The 12,863-nt window shown below is 57.6% G+C and overlaps 7 protein-coding genes across 7 annotated transcripts; 3 read left to right on the top strand and 4 right to left on the bottom strand.

Moving 5' to 3' along the window:
* Positions 1-172: 172 nt before the first annotated feature.
* Positions 173-3,052, top strand: KL911_002943 (uncharacterized protein; the record flags this gene model as incomplete). The annotated part of the gene is made up of 1 exon (XM_043198068.1): positions 173-3,052. One exon carries the CDS (start codon positions 173-175, stop codon positions 3,050-3,052), a length of 2,880 nt encoding a protein of 959 aa, XP_043054541.1.
* Positions 3,053-3,302: 250 nt separating this feature from the next.
* Positions 3,303-5,393, top strand: KL911_002942 (uncharacterized protein; the record flags this gene model as incomplete). The annotated part of the gene is made up of 1 exon (XM_043198067.1): positions 3,303-5,393. The coding sequence occupies one exon, from the start codon at positions 3,303-3,305 to the stop codon at positions 5,391-5,393; it is 2,091 nt and encodes a 696-aa protein (XP_043054540.1).
* A 13-nt stretch (positions 5,394-5,406) lies between these two features.
* KL911_002941 (uncharacterized protein) lies at positions 5,407-6,028 on the bottom strand (the record flags this gene model as incomplete). Its single annotated transcript, XM_043198066.1, has 2 exons — positions 5,407-5,844; positions 5,936-6,028. The coding sequence occupies 2 exons, from the start codon at positions 6,026-6,028 to the stop codon at positions 5,407-5,409; spliced, it is 531 nt and encodes a 176-aa protein (XP_043054539.1).
* Positions 6,029-6,397: 369 nt separating this feature from the next.
* KL911_002940 (uncharacterized protein) lies at positions 6,398-8,971 on the top strand (the record flags this gene model as incomplete). The annotated part of the gene is made up of 1 exon (XM_043198065.1): positions 6,398-8,971. The coding sequence occupies one exon, from the start codon at positions 6,398-6,400 to the stop codon at positions 8,969-8,971; it is 2,574 nt and encodes an 857-aa protein (XP_043054538.1).
* Positions 8,972-9,028: 57 nt separating this feature from the next.
* KL911_002939 (uncharacterized protein) lies at positions 9,029-10,120 on the bottom strand (the record flags this gene model as incomplete). Its single annotated transcript, XM_043198063.1, has 1 exon — positions 9,029-10,120. One exon carries the CDS (start codon positions 10,118-10,120, stop codon positions 9,029-9,031), a length of 1,092 nt encoding a protein of 363 aa, XP_043054537.1.
* A 139-nt stretch (positions 10,121-10,259) lies between these two features.
* On the bottom strand, positions 10,260-11,330 carry KL911_002938 (uncharacterized protein; the record flags this gene model as incomplete). The annotated part of the gene is made up of 1 exon (XM_043198062.1): positions 10,260-11,330. The coding sequence occupies one exon, from the start codon at positions 11,328-11,330 to the stop codon at positions 10,260-10,262; it is 1,071 nt and encodes a 356-aa protein (XP_043054536.1).
* A 324-nt stretch (positions 11,331-11,654) lies between these two features.
* Positions 11,655-12,808, bottom strand: KL911_002937 (uncharacterized protein; the record flags this gene model as incomplete). Its single annotated transcript, XM_043198061.1, has 2 exons — positions 11,655-12,185; positions 12,263-12,808. 2 exons carry the CDS (start codon positions 12,806-12,808, stop codon positions 11,655-11,657), a joined length of 1,077 nt encoding a protein of 358 aa, XP_043054535.1.
* Between the last annotated feature and the right edge of the window lie 55 nt (positions 12,809-12,863).

The following is a 12,863-nucleotide window of genomic DNA, read 5'->3' as shown; positions in this document are numbered from 1 at the left end:
GAGTCACAGAGCAGACGCCGCGGCTCTCTGCGCCGCTCCAGCCGTAGTGTGTGCACTGCGGTGCCAGAGCACAAGCTAGCACCGCCTTCCCCCTCCCCCACGCAGAATATATTTCTCAGTATTTCCTCTACATCAAATATCTTCTCCTTTGTTTGTTTATTTTTATTCGCGTATGAGAAAGAAATACGGCTCCGTGAAGGAGCGCGAGGCGTCCTTTGACGGCGTCTACAAGGCCGGCGAGATGGTCTACTGGCACCTGTCGACGCCGTCGGGCGAGACGATGGCCATCAACGGGTTTTACTTCGATCCTACAAAGACTCACATGGACAGGGTCGGGTGCTTCACGTGCAAGGTGAAGGAGTTTGGGTGGGCTCCGGGCGCAACAGAGCCTCCCTCGGTGCGCCATCTGCGGAATTCGCCCGAGTGCCCGTACTCCAGGGTGCTCAGCAGCAGACATTTGCACGAGAGCGAGGGCCTGGGCTGGGACGAGAACGACTTATTTGCTAGCGTGCAGGATTCGGCAGATATACGCCACCAGACGTTCAAGATGGCATGTTGGCCGCATGAGCGGAACAAGAAGATGCCATCCAGTCGCGAGCTGGCCGAAAACGGGTTCTACTACGCTTCATACGAGAAGGGCGACGACACCACCACATGCATGTACTGTGGCACGAGTCTGGAGGGCTGGGAGGCCGGCGACAGCGTTGCCGAGGAGCACCGCAAGCGCAGGCCCGACTGCTATGTGTTTGCAGGGCGAAGGCGCAGCGGGGTGTACTCCAGACGGGCCAGCGACGTGAACATGGATGTGGTGGAGATCTCGGACGTTTCCGTTGAGAGGGTGATCCAGGAGCTGCCAGAGGGGGAGGATGTGGGGAAAGACGCTGACGAGGCAGCGCAGAAGGAGCAGCAGGAAGAGGAGGCTGACCGCCAGCTGTTGGATAATAGCGAAGAACTTGTGGATGCTGGAGATCTCGAGAAGGTGGCAGAACCAAAGGAAGCCGATGCTGCGGGTCCACAAGAGACAGAGGTTGCACAGCCCGTCAAGCGGCCTGCACCGGTGCTGGACGACATGCGACTGGAAGAGGAGATAGTAGAAGACGAGAGCGTCGAAGGGGAGGCCGAGCCTGTTGAGATTCCGATGTCCACGCTGAACGAATTGGAGGATCTTTTCTTTGTGGAGGACTCGCGACGGTCGTCCACCTTCTTTAACCGTTCGCGGTCTTCGTTTGGCGAGCGCGCGTCCGAAGCGGCCGAGAGACAACTAGAGCCTGTTCGGGAGCCAGAGGACGAGAAAGTGCCAGAGCCAATTGAAGAGGAGCATGAGCAGGCGGAAGACGTACCAATGGAGCATATTCCCGATTTCAGTGTACCAGAGCTGGAAGTGCCGGACAGTCAGAGCATTCCCATGGGAATCGAAGAGTCTTTGCGAGAAATCAAACAGCTGGATCCTGTTGGTCCAGCAGACGGTATGGACATGCTTGATGAAAGCACTCGCGATGACATACTAATGAAGGAGACCGGAGAGCCGGTCGAACAGCCCGAACGGCAGCAGGAAGAGCAGCTAGCGGAAGACCTGTCCTCCAAAAAGCGAAAGAAGCATGAAGAAAAGCACAGAAAACACCACAAGCGCAAGAAGGCGGCGAAGGAGAAGGAGAGAGAGAAGGAGAGAGAAAAGGAGAGGCAGAAGGAGGCCGAGAAAAAGAGGAAGAAGGAGAAAAGAGAGAGGAAGAAGGAGAAAGAAAAGAAAAGGAAAGAGAAGGCGCTCCGGAATGGGCTCAAGGAGCGTGAGGCCGAGAAATCCGTTCAGTCGCTAGTCCCGGCCGAAACAGACTCTGCTTATGAAGCTCCGGAGCCTGCTCCACACACAGAGCCCAAGAAGTACGTGGAGGAGCTCGTGGAGACGGACTTCTCGGAGGAGGAGATGGAGCCAAAGGCTGAGCATAAAATGGAAAGCATTGAAGAGGAGGACGAAACAAAAGCTGAGGAGGAAAAAACGGAGGATGAACCTAATGCAAAGGTGGAAGAGTTGCAGGCTAATGATGACGACGAAAACGAGGTGCTGCTGGACGACGAAAATGCCACGCCTCTTCCTGAGGTTTCAAGAGTGCCAACTGTATCTCCAGCAGGGCTGGTTGGGAGGGACGTTCGTGTGCGTTCACGGCTTGTTGATGGGCACATCATCTCGTCAGACGATCCTCTCTCGTTCCGGAGAAGAGCGAAGCGGAGAGCACGGAAGCTCAAGGAGACCCCAAGCACAGAAAGCAAGGACTCTGAGGCTAACACTTTAGAGAAAGCTGAGCCGGAACCAGAGTCAGAGACAAACGTGGCTCGTGAGCGCACCAAGCTTGCGGAGACGGGCGAGTCGGTCGCGCTATACGAACGCCATATTTTTCCCGAACGGGTGCAGATCTACGAACAGCAAGACACAAAGCATGAAGAAAGCACTAGACGGGAGAAGGACGAAGAGGACGAGCACGCTTCTGGAACAGCTGCAGAGCCAGAGCAACTGCAGCTACCGTCTGCAGAACCACCTGTGCCAACGGCCCAAGACATGGACTCGTCGCCCAATCGGGCTCTTTCTGAGAGACGGGAAACCGGGCCCAAGGACGGCTTGCAGTGCGCAACCAGCGAGCCTGCGAAGTCCGGCCACTCTCTGTCCAACCTATCGCTCAACATTGAACACCTATCCGAGAACCAGAGCACTCCAGAGGTGAGCAAGGGCCCGCTCTGGGAGCCGATCAAAAAGCGATCGCACACGGAGGAGTTCAACGAGGCCATCAAGTATACACAGGAACTGCTCGACTCGGACTACCGGTCGCTGAATGACGACCTGGAGGGCAAGCTGACGAGCTTTGTGGCGGAGATGCCAGAAGAAGAGCTCGAGATGACTCTGAAAGAGTGGATCAACTACCAGGCAGACCAGGCGGCCAAGCTGGTGGCGCAAAAGACAGAGGACATGGTGCGCGGGTTCCGGGAGGACGCTGCGCGCGCGCTGAAGGTTCTGGAGTCCCTGCCGGTGGCGGAAGAGACCGGTGAGGATGTGGTATTCTAGGCCGCTTCTTTTCGCGTCTGCGGTGTAAGGGTGTGTTTTTTCCATGCTAAAAACTCCCGTCTGATGGCGTCAATGATAAATAGAGAATTCGATACAAGGAAGATTGTATTTTACGGTCGGGATTGAGCGTATTTGAGGCCATATCCAGCATATATACGCACGACAGATACACTTTGATAGCTTCGAGCGCCACACAGCCACATCCTGATTTGTTGTTTCCTGAAAACCTCCTGCAGGCAAAGCTCTCAGCATGTCTGACCAACCAAACACAAACAGCTCATCGCTCGGGTCCATGTCGTCTTTGAGCTCCAATCCGCTTGGAATCAGCATTAGACACTCGAACGAGCGCGCCCCGGCCCTGGACGGCGCAGGCAGCGACGAGGAGATGAACGACCCGGACACAGACAACGAGCAGCACGCGCGCAAGCTGCTTTTGCGGTCGAGGGCGCGGAACAGCTCGATCGCGTCTGAGTCGGGCTACACCTCGAGCGCGATCCGCAGTCCGATCGCTGTTCTTCCGCCAGAGATCTTGTGTGTGATATTCTCGTACCTGAACTCCAAGTCGGATCTCATATCTGTGGCGCTGACGTGCCGGTACTGGGCGAATCTGATCATCGAGCTGATCTGGTTCCGTCCGGGGATCTCTTCGCGCGCCATTTTCGAGCGACTGGGCAAGGTGATGGCGATTCCACGCACGCAGACGGCGTGGGACTATAGAAAGTACATCAAGCGGCTGAACCTCTCGCTCGTGCCGCACCTGGTGACGAACGAGTACCTGAGCCTGTTTTCCGGGGCCAACCATCTGGAGAGAATCACGCTCGTCAACTGCTCCAACATCTCGCACGAGCACATCTCTGAAATAATACGCGGCTGCCACCGACTGCAGTCGATCGACCTCACGGGCGTCAAGGGCATCCAGGACGACATATACTACGAGCTGGCCAACAACTGCAAGCGGCTGCAGGGCCTGTACGCGCCGGGGTCTTTTCAGGTGTCGAAAAAGGCTGTTCTGGCGCTGATCGGCAGCTGTCCGCTGCTCAAGCGGGTCAAGCTGAGCGACTGCAACAACGTCGACGACGAGGTCGTCGACCAGCTGGTCACGCACTGCCCGAACCTCGTTGAGATCGATCTGCATGGCTGCGAAAAGGTGACCAACAAATCGCTGCACAACCTCTTCTCCAAGCTCGAGTTTCTGAAGGAGTTCAAGATCTCGAAGAACGCAAACATCACGTACGAGTGCTTCGAGTCCAAGACGGGCGCCCAGCTGTGTCTGGACAAGATGCGGATCCTCGACTTCACGCAATGTCCCAACATCACCGACAGGGCCGTCGAGAAGGTCATCAAGCTGGCGCCGAAGCTGCGGAACGTGGTGCTGTCGAAGTGCACGGCCATCACCGACGCGTCGCTCCGTGCCATCGCGACGCTCGGCAAGAACCTGCACTACGTGCACCTCGGCCATTGCAGCAATATCACAGACTTCGGAGCCAAAGACCTCATAAAAAGCTGCTACCGGTTGCAGTATATCGACCTTGCATGTTGCACACAGCTGACCAACGAGACAGTGTACGAGCTGTCGCAGCTGCCCCGACTGAGGCGGATCGGGCTGGTGAAGTGCGCGCAGATCACCGACGAGGGCATTCTTGCTCTCGCCAACAATGCCAGAAACAGCGACGACACGTTGGAGCGTGTCCATCTCAGTTATTGCATGAATCTAACCATATATCCTATCTACAGGCTGCTCAAGGCCTGTCCGAAACTTACACACATATCGCTCACGGGGGTGTCTCAATTCCTCCGGCCAGACATCACCCAGTTCTGCCGCGAGCCTCCCCAGGAGTTCAATTTGCATCAAAAGTCCATATTTTGCGTTTTCAGCGGGGAGGGAGTTGCACAGCTGCGCAACCATCTGTTGCAGCTGTTCGAGACTCCTCAGGATCCAGAGAGAGAGGCTGCCGAGCTGCTAGATATCATTGCTGCGGTGATTGACGGCGTCGACGACGTCAACAGCGCCCTCTTCAGCGCCGACCCGATACAGAGAGAGAGACTGCGCGTGTTTGTGGACACGCTGGACCGGTTCATCAACGAGTTCCACGGCCTCAACGTGCCGCGCGCGCATCTCGAGCTCTTTGGCCGGTGTGTTTTCACGAGGCTTCCTGCCGAACACGTTCCGCGCATCCAGAGATTTTTCCAATTGCTTCAGAACCACCCGCACCATCCACAGCGGGCGCGGCAGGCCAACGCCGCGCTCCGTGGCAGACCCGAGCCCAGACAGCAGCTGCGGCCGCCGGAGACAGAGCTGTTCCAGACGATCGACGACGACGAGGTGATGGAGGATTTATAACGCAACCGCGGTGTTAATGTCCATATAAGCTTTCTACGCTGGCCGACGAGGGGATATCCGAAATGCACAGGAGACCGTTCAAGATCGGCTCGAGGCTTGTGCGCAGGAAGTTGAGCTCTGTCCAGATCTCGTTGCAGATGTCCGGGTCCTGCACCATGAGACACGGCTCGCTGTCGCGGCCGTAGTTTTTCTCGAGCGTGTTTTCGAGGTTGAGCAGCCGCAGACTGTTGATCAATCTGGCCGTTTGTTTGGCGGTTTCCGCGACGTTTTTGGGCGGCGGCGTGCCGAACTCTAGCGCGTGCACGTGGTCCTCCACGAGGCCAAGCTCGGTGTGGCGCGCAGGGTCGATTTTGCGTAGCAGGGACATGGAGTTGAGGATTCTCGAGTTGGTCCTTTTTTGATAAAAGCTGGAATAAAAGTTTTTGGCGTATGACAGATGTGTTTCTGCCGGCTGTGGCGGCCGGGCAGTAAACCGTAGCGTCTTGAACCGCGGACCGTAGGCCCGCTGCTCTGTGTAGTCGTAGGGCAGCGAGGGAAGCAACGGTGTCACCTTGAGCAGTCTCCATGCCGTTTTCAGCGTGCACAGCTCGGCCACTGCGGTCAATGGCCCTCCACACATGCTGGGCGGCGTCCATTTGGACGGCTCCTCGTAGGGCGAAGCAAAAGTGCCGCTGTAGCGGCCGTAGCAAGAAGAAGAAGACATGAGATCCGGAGCAGCTCTGCGCGCGCGCTTGAATTTTTTTTCCCCACAATTATTCCCGGCAGGGCTGCCCCGGCTTGCGCCGAGAATGGTCGTGAGTCTACGCCACAAAATTTGGCACGGCCGGTAAAGAGAGGGAATTTTGAACAAAATACATAAAAGAACATTTGGACATTCGGCAAACTATCCTGTTGCCCCCTATAGAATAGTTAGAAACCAACTAGTTTGTCTAGAGTTGCGTCCACACAGCCTTAATCGTCTAGAATTGCCAGCAAGCAGTGTGTTTCCTCACTAATCCGAACCAATGCAACAAGGTCTGCCTCTGTTTGGAGATTTCCAACAAAACCCTAATGTGCTACTGACGCCGCCGCAGGACCCGGAGACGGCCGGGGCGCAGCAGCGGTCGGCCTCGATTGACGTGTCCAGCTTTCTGGGCTCCGACCACGGCCTGCTCGGAACACCGGCACTCGATCCGCTGAACTCGTGTTCTGTCAGTTCTGCGTCGAACGTGGGGATTCGCACAAGACACCGGAGCGGAACACTGCCCACGAAGCTGGCGTCGAGTGCGGGGCAAGTGTCGTCGGCCAGCGCGGCCAACACGCCGCTGATGCCGCCCGAGACAAGCTCGCTCAACGTCAGCATCAGTCCCGGGCTCAACGCCGTGTACGAGGACCCAAACTTCCTCGGCCAGCCCGCACAGCCGCGGATCCGGTCATCGTCCATCCAGAGCAGCATCTGGTCCGACCAGCAGGACGCGGGCTCGACGTTTTTGCAGGTCCCCCAGGAGCTGAGCACCAACAACACCTCGCTCCACGTCCCGCAGCTCAACATCGACCTCGACTCGCTCCTGTCGGCCAGCGCATCGAGCGCGGTGCCTACGACCCCTCCAGTCAACTCTGCTAATAGACTGCGGTCGTACTCTGCCAACAATGCCATGTTCAACCCGTCAGAGAAGGTGTTTCTGCAGCAGTACACTCCGATCAAAGAGGAGCTAATTTCCCCCGTTCAGTTTGGAATACTGGACGACCCTGCCACCAGACCGCGCTCCCACACCAGCGCCATCTTCCCGCATCCCGCACCTATGCCCAAGTTGCAGGACAACCTGCCAGAAGCGTGTATATCCATCACCTCGACCCACACGAACCCGTCTCTGGGGCCAACCAACACGCTGCTGTTCATCAACATCCCCAGCGACACAAGTTTCACCAACTCCATGAATTTCTACAAGATGCTCAGCCAGTTCGGTCCGATGATTTCTGTTCGGATCGTGACCTGTACGGAGAACGCCGACCTGGTGGCCATTGCGGAGTTTGCCGACGTCGAAAGCGCCATGAGATGCAAGTCCAAAATGAACTATCAGGAGCTGCTCCCCGGGCTGAGCTGCATAGTATCGTTTGCCAAGATCTTGTCGCTCAACGACAAGCCCAAGTCACCTGTTAATGTGCCAACCATATCTACTAATGGCGAGAAGGACGAGCTGCTGAACGGGAGCTCAAAAATGACGATTCTGAACGACAAGTTTTTTATTTTCCAGTCGTCGCTGAACGTCCTTCTCCAGAAAATCAACCTCACTCCAAGCGAGAGATTGCATCTTAATATCATTATCAACAAGGCCCTAAACTACCCAAGCGTGCGCCAGTCAGACCTGGGAAAAATGCCAGAGCCTGCTGTTGTCAGACACTTTGATACCCCAAAACTGAGAGAAATCAGAAAACAGCTGGACGGCAACCACCTCTCGAAGCTCGAGATCGAGGAGCTGGCCCTCGCAATGCACAACGAGCTTCCGGAGCTCGCTTCCGACTACCTTGGCAACACCATTGTGCAGAAGCTGTTCGAGGTCTGCGACATCCCGATCAGAGACTCCATGATCAAAAAGCTAACGCCGTACTTTGCCCAGATCGGCGCGCACAAGAACGGCACCTGGGCGGCGCAGAAAATCATCAACACCATTGCCACAGACAGGGAGAAGTGGATGGTTTCAGAGGCGGTCAAGCCATACTGCACGCAGCTGTTCAACGACCAGTACGCCAACTACGTGATCCACGGAGTGCTCAAGTTTGGTGCTCCATACAACGACTTCATCTCGGAGGCGATGCTCAGCACGTTTCTGGAGCTGTCCAAGAACAGGTTCGGCGCCCGTGCTGTGAGGACGTGCCTCGAGAGCGAGAGCGTGAGCCGCGAGACGATCGTCGCCATCGCCACGTGTGTTTTGACGTGGTTCTGGGAGCTCGTTTGCGACCCCAACGGCTCGATCCTGATCACGTGGTTCCTCGACACGTGCCAGGTCATCGACGACCGGCACCTGATGTTGACGAGAATCTTGCTGCAGGAGAAGCGGGACGACGGTCTGGCCTTTGTCAAGGTCTGTTGCTCGAAAGTGGGCAACCTGAGCGTGCTGAAGCTGCTCAACTACCGGGGCAGTCTGCAGACGCGGGACCTGATCCTGATGCGCATTTTCGGTGACGACGTGCTGGACTACGAGGACGCCGCGCAGCCGCTCGACACGCTGCGCCACATTCTGAGCGACAAGAGCTCGAACGGGTCCACGTTCGTGTACAAGGTGCTGTCTACGCCGTCTGTGGACGCCGATCTGCGCCGCCACATGAGTTCTCGTGTCCGGCACGTTCTGCAGGACCCGAATCTCAGCGGACACCAGTACAAGCGGCTCTACGAGGAGGTGGGGCTGAAGATGCACCAGCGCACGTCGAGCGCCGCGCGCAAGAAGCGGCCGTCGCGGTCGCGGTCCAACTCTGCCAACGACAAGTATCCGACGCCGGCAACAAGCAACAGCAGCAGCGCGGACGTCGACTACGACCTGATCCTGCGGCAGCAGCTCGATAAGCTCTCTCTGGGCCAGGAGCAGCAGCTCTTCTTTTAGGACCTGTACCATGATACAGTAATGAAACATTATGAATGTAAGCTACGTAGCTGTGAGCTATTCCTCGTCACTCTCCTCCTCGGCCTCGTCAAGCCACTTGAGGAACGGCTTGGCCGCCTTGCGGACCTTCTTGGACGTCTCCTTCGGCACAAACTTCTTGCTCACGTGCGTCCCCCAGTTTCTGATCACGTCCTCCGAAGCCAGGTCGTTGTCGTACAGGACCATCAGCACCTTGGGCACGATCTTGACGAGCTCGGGGTGTTTCAAGCCGATCATCCTCTCGATTCCGCCCAGTAGCGACATCTCGTGCGTCTCCGTGGTCACCAGCTTGCCCAGCAGGCCCTTGTGCTCCTCTATCTCGTCCACAATATTCTCGTCGAACAGCACCTGTGCCAGAACCTCGATCGTCTTGGCGTCGCCAATAATGCCCATTTCCGAGCCCTTCTTGAAGATCTCCACGTCGTCGGGCAGCTCGTCCTGCAGCAGCCACTCGCCAAACTCCTCGTACTTGTCCAGCGCGTCGGAACTCAGCGTCAGTCCCTCCAGCTCCCTGGCCCGCGCCTTGACGGCCTCCTCCGACATGTCGACGGCCCAGTCCTCGTCCTTGACCTCGATCTTCTGCGAGGGAGGCGCGTCGCCGTCGAACGGCACCGCGTCGACGTCCTCGTCCTGCGACTGTTTCTGCTTCTCAGCGATCTCGGCGATCTTGGTGCCACCGCCGCCGACGTTCGCGGACGCGGTTCCGGACTTCTTGCTCTTCTTCGGCGGCGGGTTCTTGAGAATGTACGTCACCAGCTTCTGGCGCGGGTCGCAGCTCGTCACCTTACCGCACGCCTTGCAGTCTCGCATGACGTTGTCGTCCTTCGTGATGACCAGCTCTGTCTCCGGGTTCTTGCACGACGGACACAGCACAAACCGGTTGATGAAGTTGTCCAGCACGTCTTGCAGCTTGCCCGCGTCGTGCTGCCCGTTCACGACGAACTTCTCCTTTTCCTCGTCGATGTTGGTGAGCGCACCGAGCTCGAACCCAAAGAACTTGATCACGTACGCCGTTGGTCGCGCCAGCGCCCGCGCAACGTCCGCCGCGTTCAGAACGTTCGTCTTGATACCGTTTCCGCGGCCCTCTGTCTTGGCCTGGATCGCCGGCATCTTGTACCGGTAGAACGGGTCGTTGTTCTCTCTGCAGATGTTGATCAGAGACATGGCTGGTGGAAAAATTTTATATTTCAGCTTTCATTTGATGTGCATTATTTATTCGACTGTTTTTGTGCGCGTCGATCGACGCCCCCTACAACGAGCGGGCCACAAGCTGCTGTGTCGTGCGCAGCGCCTCAAACTTGACGTTGGTGTTTGCGCTGCTCATCAGCGACATGATCTTCGCCTTGGCCCCGATCCTGTCCAGCACCTTCACCACCTCCGGGGCCACCCTGATCAGCTGGCTCACGTCGTAGCACACGATCGCCTGGTTCAGATACGTCTGTTCCGGGTCCGCGGACGTGTCCAGCAGCTGCAGCAGCTCCTTCAGCAGCTTCCAGTTGTTCTCCTTGAACCGGTCCACGTTCTCGATCCAGAACTCCTCCGACTTGTGCGACGGCGACCAGATGAGCTTCTTGGTTCTGAGCTCGTTCTCGTACTCGTCGAACGTGGTGAGCGTGGTCACTGCCTCGTTCAGGATCCCCAGCAGCGTCTCGAGGTCGGTTTTCAGCTCCTCGTCCGCCCATTTCCGCTCAATGAGCTGCCTCGTGATCTCCAGGCCCTTCACCAGCAAGAACTGTTTCACCAGCTGGTCGCGGCCTTTCTTCACGCTCAGCAGGTTCAGCAGCGAGCCGATGGCAAGCCGCACAATCTTCTCCTTCACAGCGTCCTTGGCCACCGCGTACAGCGTGCCCACGAGCTCCGGGTACTGGTTCTCGATGTCCTCGAGCGCCTGCGGGATGAATGTCAATAGCCAGATCGACATGGTCGCGTAGTATTTCATCTGCAGCTCGCCGCGTCTCTCGGTGAACACCCTGAGCAGCGGCGGGAACAGCGTCTCGTGGTTCTCCCAGAAAAACGCTCTGTACTGCTTGATGGTGAGAAGCTCCTTCAAGAGCTGGATCGAGAAGAAATTGAGGTCCACCTTCGTCGTGCCGAGCAGCCGGACCGACAGAAAGTCGAACAGCGGCCGCAGCACCTTCTCCTGGCCGTCGTGCGACTCGCCGTCGTCGATCAGCAGCAGAGTCAGCGCGTACGAGGAGCTCAGCCTGATCGACTCGTCGTTCGAGCCCAGCAGCTTGATCAGCGGCTCGTACGGAAGCGACGCGTCCAGATGCGCGATGCCCAGGATGTTCTTCGCGAAGGTCGACTTCGGGGCCACCATCGTGTCTATCAGAGAAACAAGAACAAACCGCACAATGTCGTCGTGCGGCGCCTTTGCAAGCAGCGAGATGATTTTCGTCGAGTAAAAGTCTGCGTTCTTGAGTATGTACTTCGTTTTCTCGTGCACGTCCGCGAACCCGGCCACTTTCTTGAGACACTCGGCCTCCTCCACGGTGAGATAGTCTGCGCGGACACAGCTGTCCCAGCCGATCGCACGGGTGCGGGCGTTCGAGACGATCTCGCTGATGGCGTCTCCCTCAAGCCTGAACTGCGACTGCCGGTCAGTAGGGGAAGGGCGGCACACTTACCAACTGAAGCTCCACTGTCATTTGTTGTATTTACAGATACGTAAAATCTCGTTGAGGCTGCACCGGGTTTCTTCTATGTCCGGGTAACCAGACTTGGAAACGGCTGCCGCTTGCTCAGGACGGCCACCTTGTTGCCGTGCGAGATGTAGCCCTTGACGAGGCCCTGCGCGATCAGGTGTGCGAGCCGGCTCTCGACCTCGTCCAGCGCGTACGCACGGCCCGCGCTCAGCTCGAATCCGCGCCGCAGGTCCTCCAGCTGCAGCTGGTGGCTCTGTGTCGCGGCGAAGACCCTGCGGGCCAGCCGCAGCTCGACAAACGGCCGCAGCCGCAGGTAGATGGAGTAGAGCCGTTTTTTGAGCAGCAGGCCCTGCAGCGCCGCCAATTCCTGGTCGAAGCCGGCCAGATCGCCCGCCCTGAGGCTGTGGAACAGGTTGTAGAACACCTGCAGTTGCGGGTACCGCGTCCAGAGCTCGGTTCCAGGCAGTCGCTTTTCGATGAGGAACTTGACGGGCAGCAGCACCAGGAGTATGAGCTGCTGCTGCTTGACGCTTTCCCTGGGACAGTGAATCAGGGCAGCAGTCATGTGCCTGTTGACGGCGGCGAGGTCGTCGTTCATACAGCACACCAGGCCGTTGTAGTAGTGGAAATTGACGAGGTGCGACTTGGGCGAACGGTCCAGAGCGGGCAGATTGGGCGCCTTGCTGAGCACTTTGGACAGATTGGACGCAGCCTCGTACTTGGCGAACTTGAAGTAGCAGCGCAGCACCTCGTTGGCGAAAAAGTACACGTACTGCTTCTTGGAGCGCGCGAGCGTGTCGGACTTGTCTGTGAGACAGGTCTTGAACGGCTTTTGCAGCACGTCCACGAGTCTCTCGTCGAGCGGCACGGTGTCGTTTTTCAGGGTTATTTCGCCGTTCTTCATGTTCCAGTACATGCACCCGAGTTGGCGCAGCTCCGAGGTGGCCGTCATGAGCGGCAAACAGATCCAGCCGTCCTCTTTCTGGGCGATGCGCACCAGAGACAGGACCATGTTGATGGCCTGCTCGAGGGCGGCTTCCAGGTCGGAGTCGACGAGAAACGCCTTGACGACCAGCACGTGCGCCTTGACGAGGTCGGCCCAGTTGGCCTGCTGGTCAGAGTCCGGCATTTGGAGCATGCTGGCCGGCGGCATCGAGGCGAGAAACGCGTGGTAGTCGGCCTTTTTCTGGAGCACGTCTGGCTGGAGC

Source organism: Ogataea haglerorum (assembly GCF_019207285.1).
Source record: "Ogataea haglerorum isolate 81-453-3 chromosome Unknown 81-453-3_NODE_7_length_556738_cov_96.333754, whole genome shotgun sequence".
NCBI lineage: Eukaryota > Fungi > Ascomycota > Pichiomycetes > Pichiales > Pichiaceae > Ogataea > Ogataea haglerorum.
Note: the sequence above shows the minus strand (reverse complement) of the source record. Positions and strands in the feature narration are given on the sequence as shown.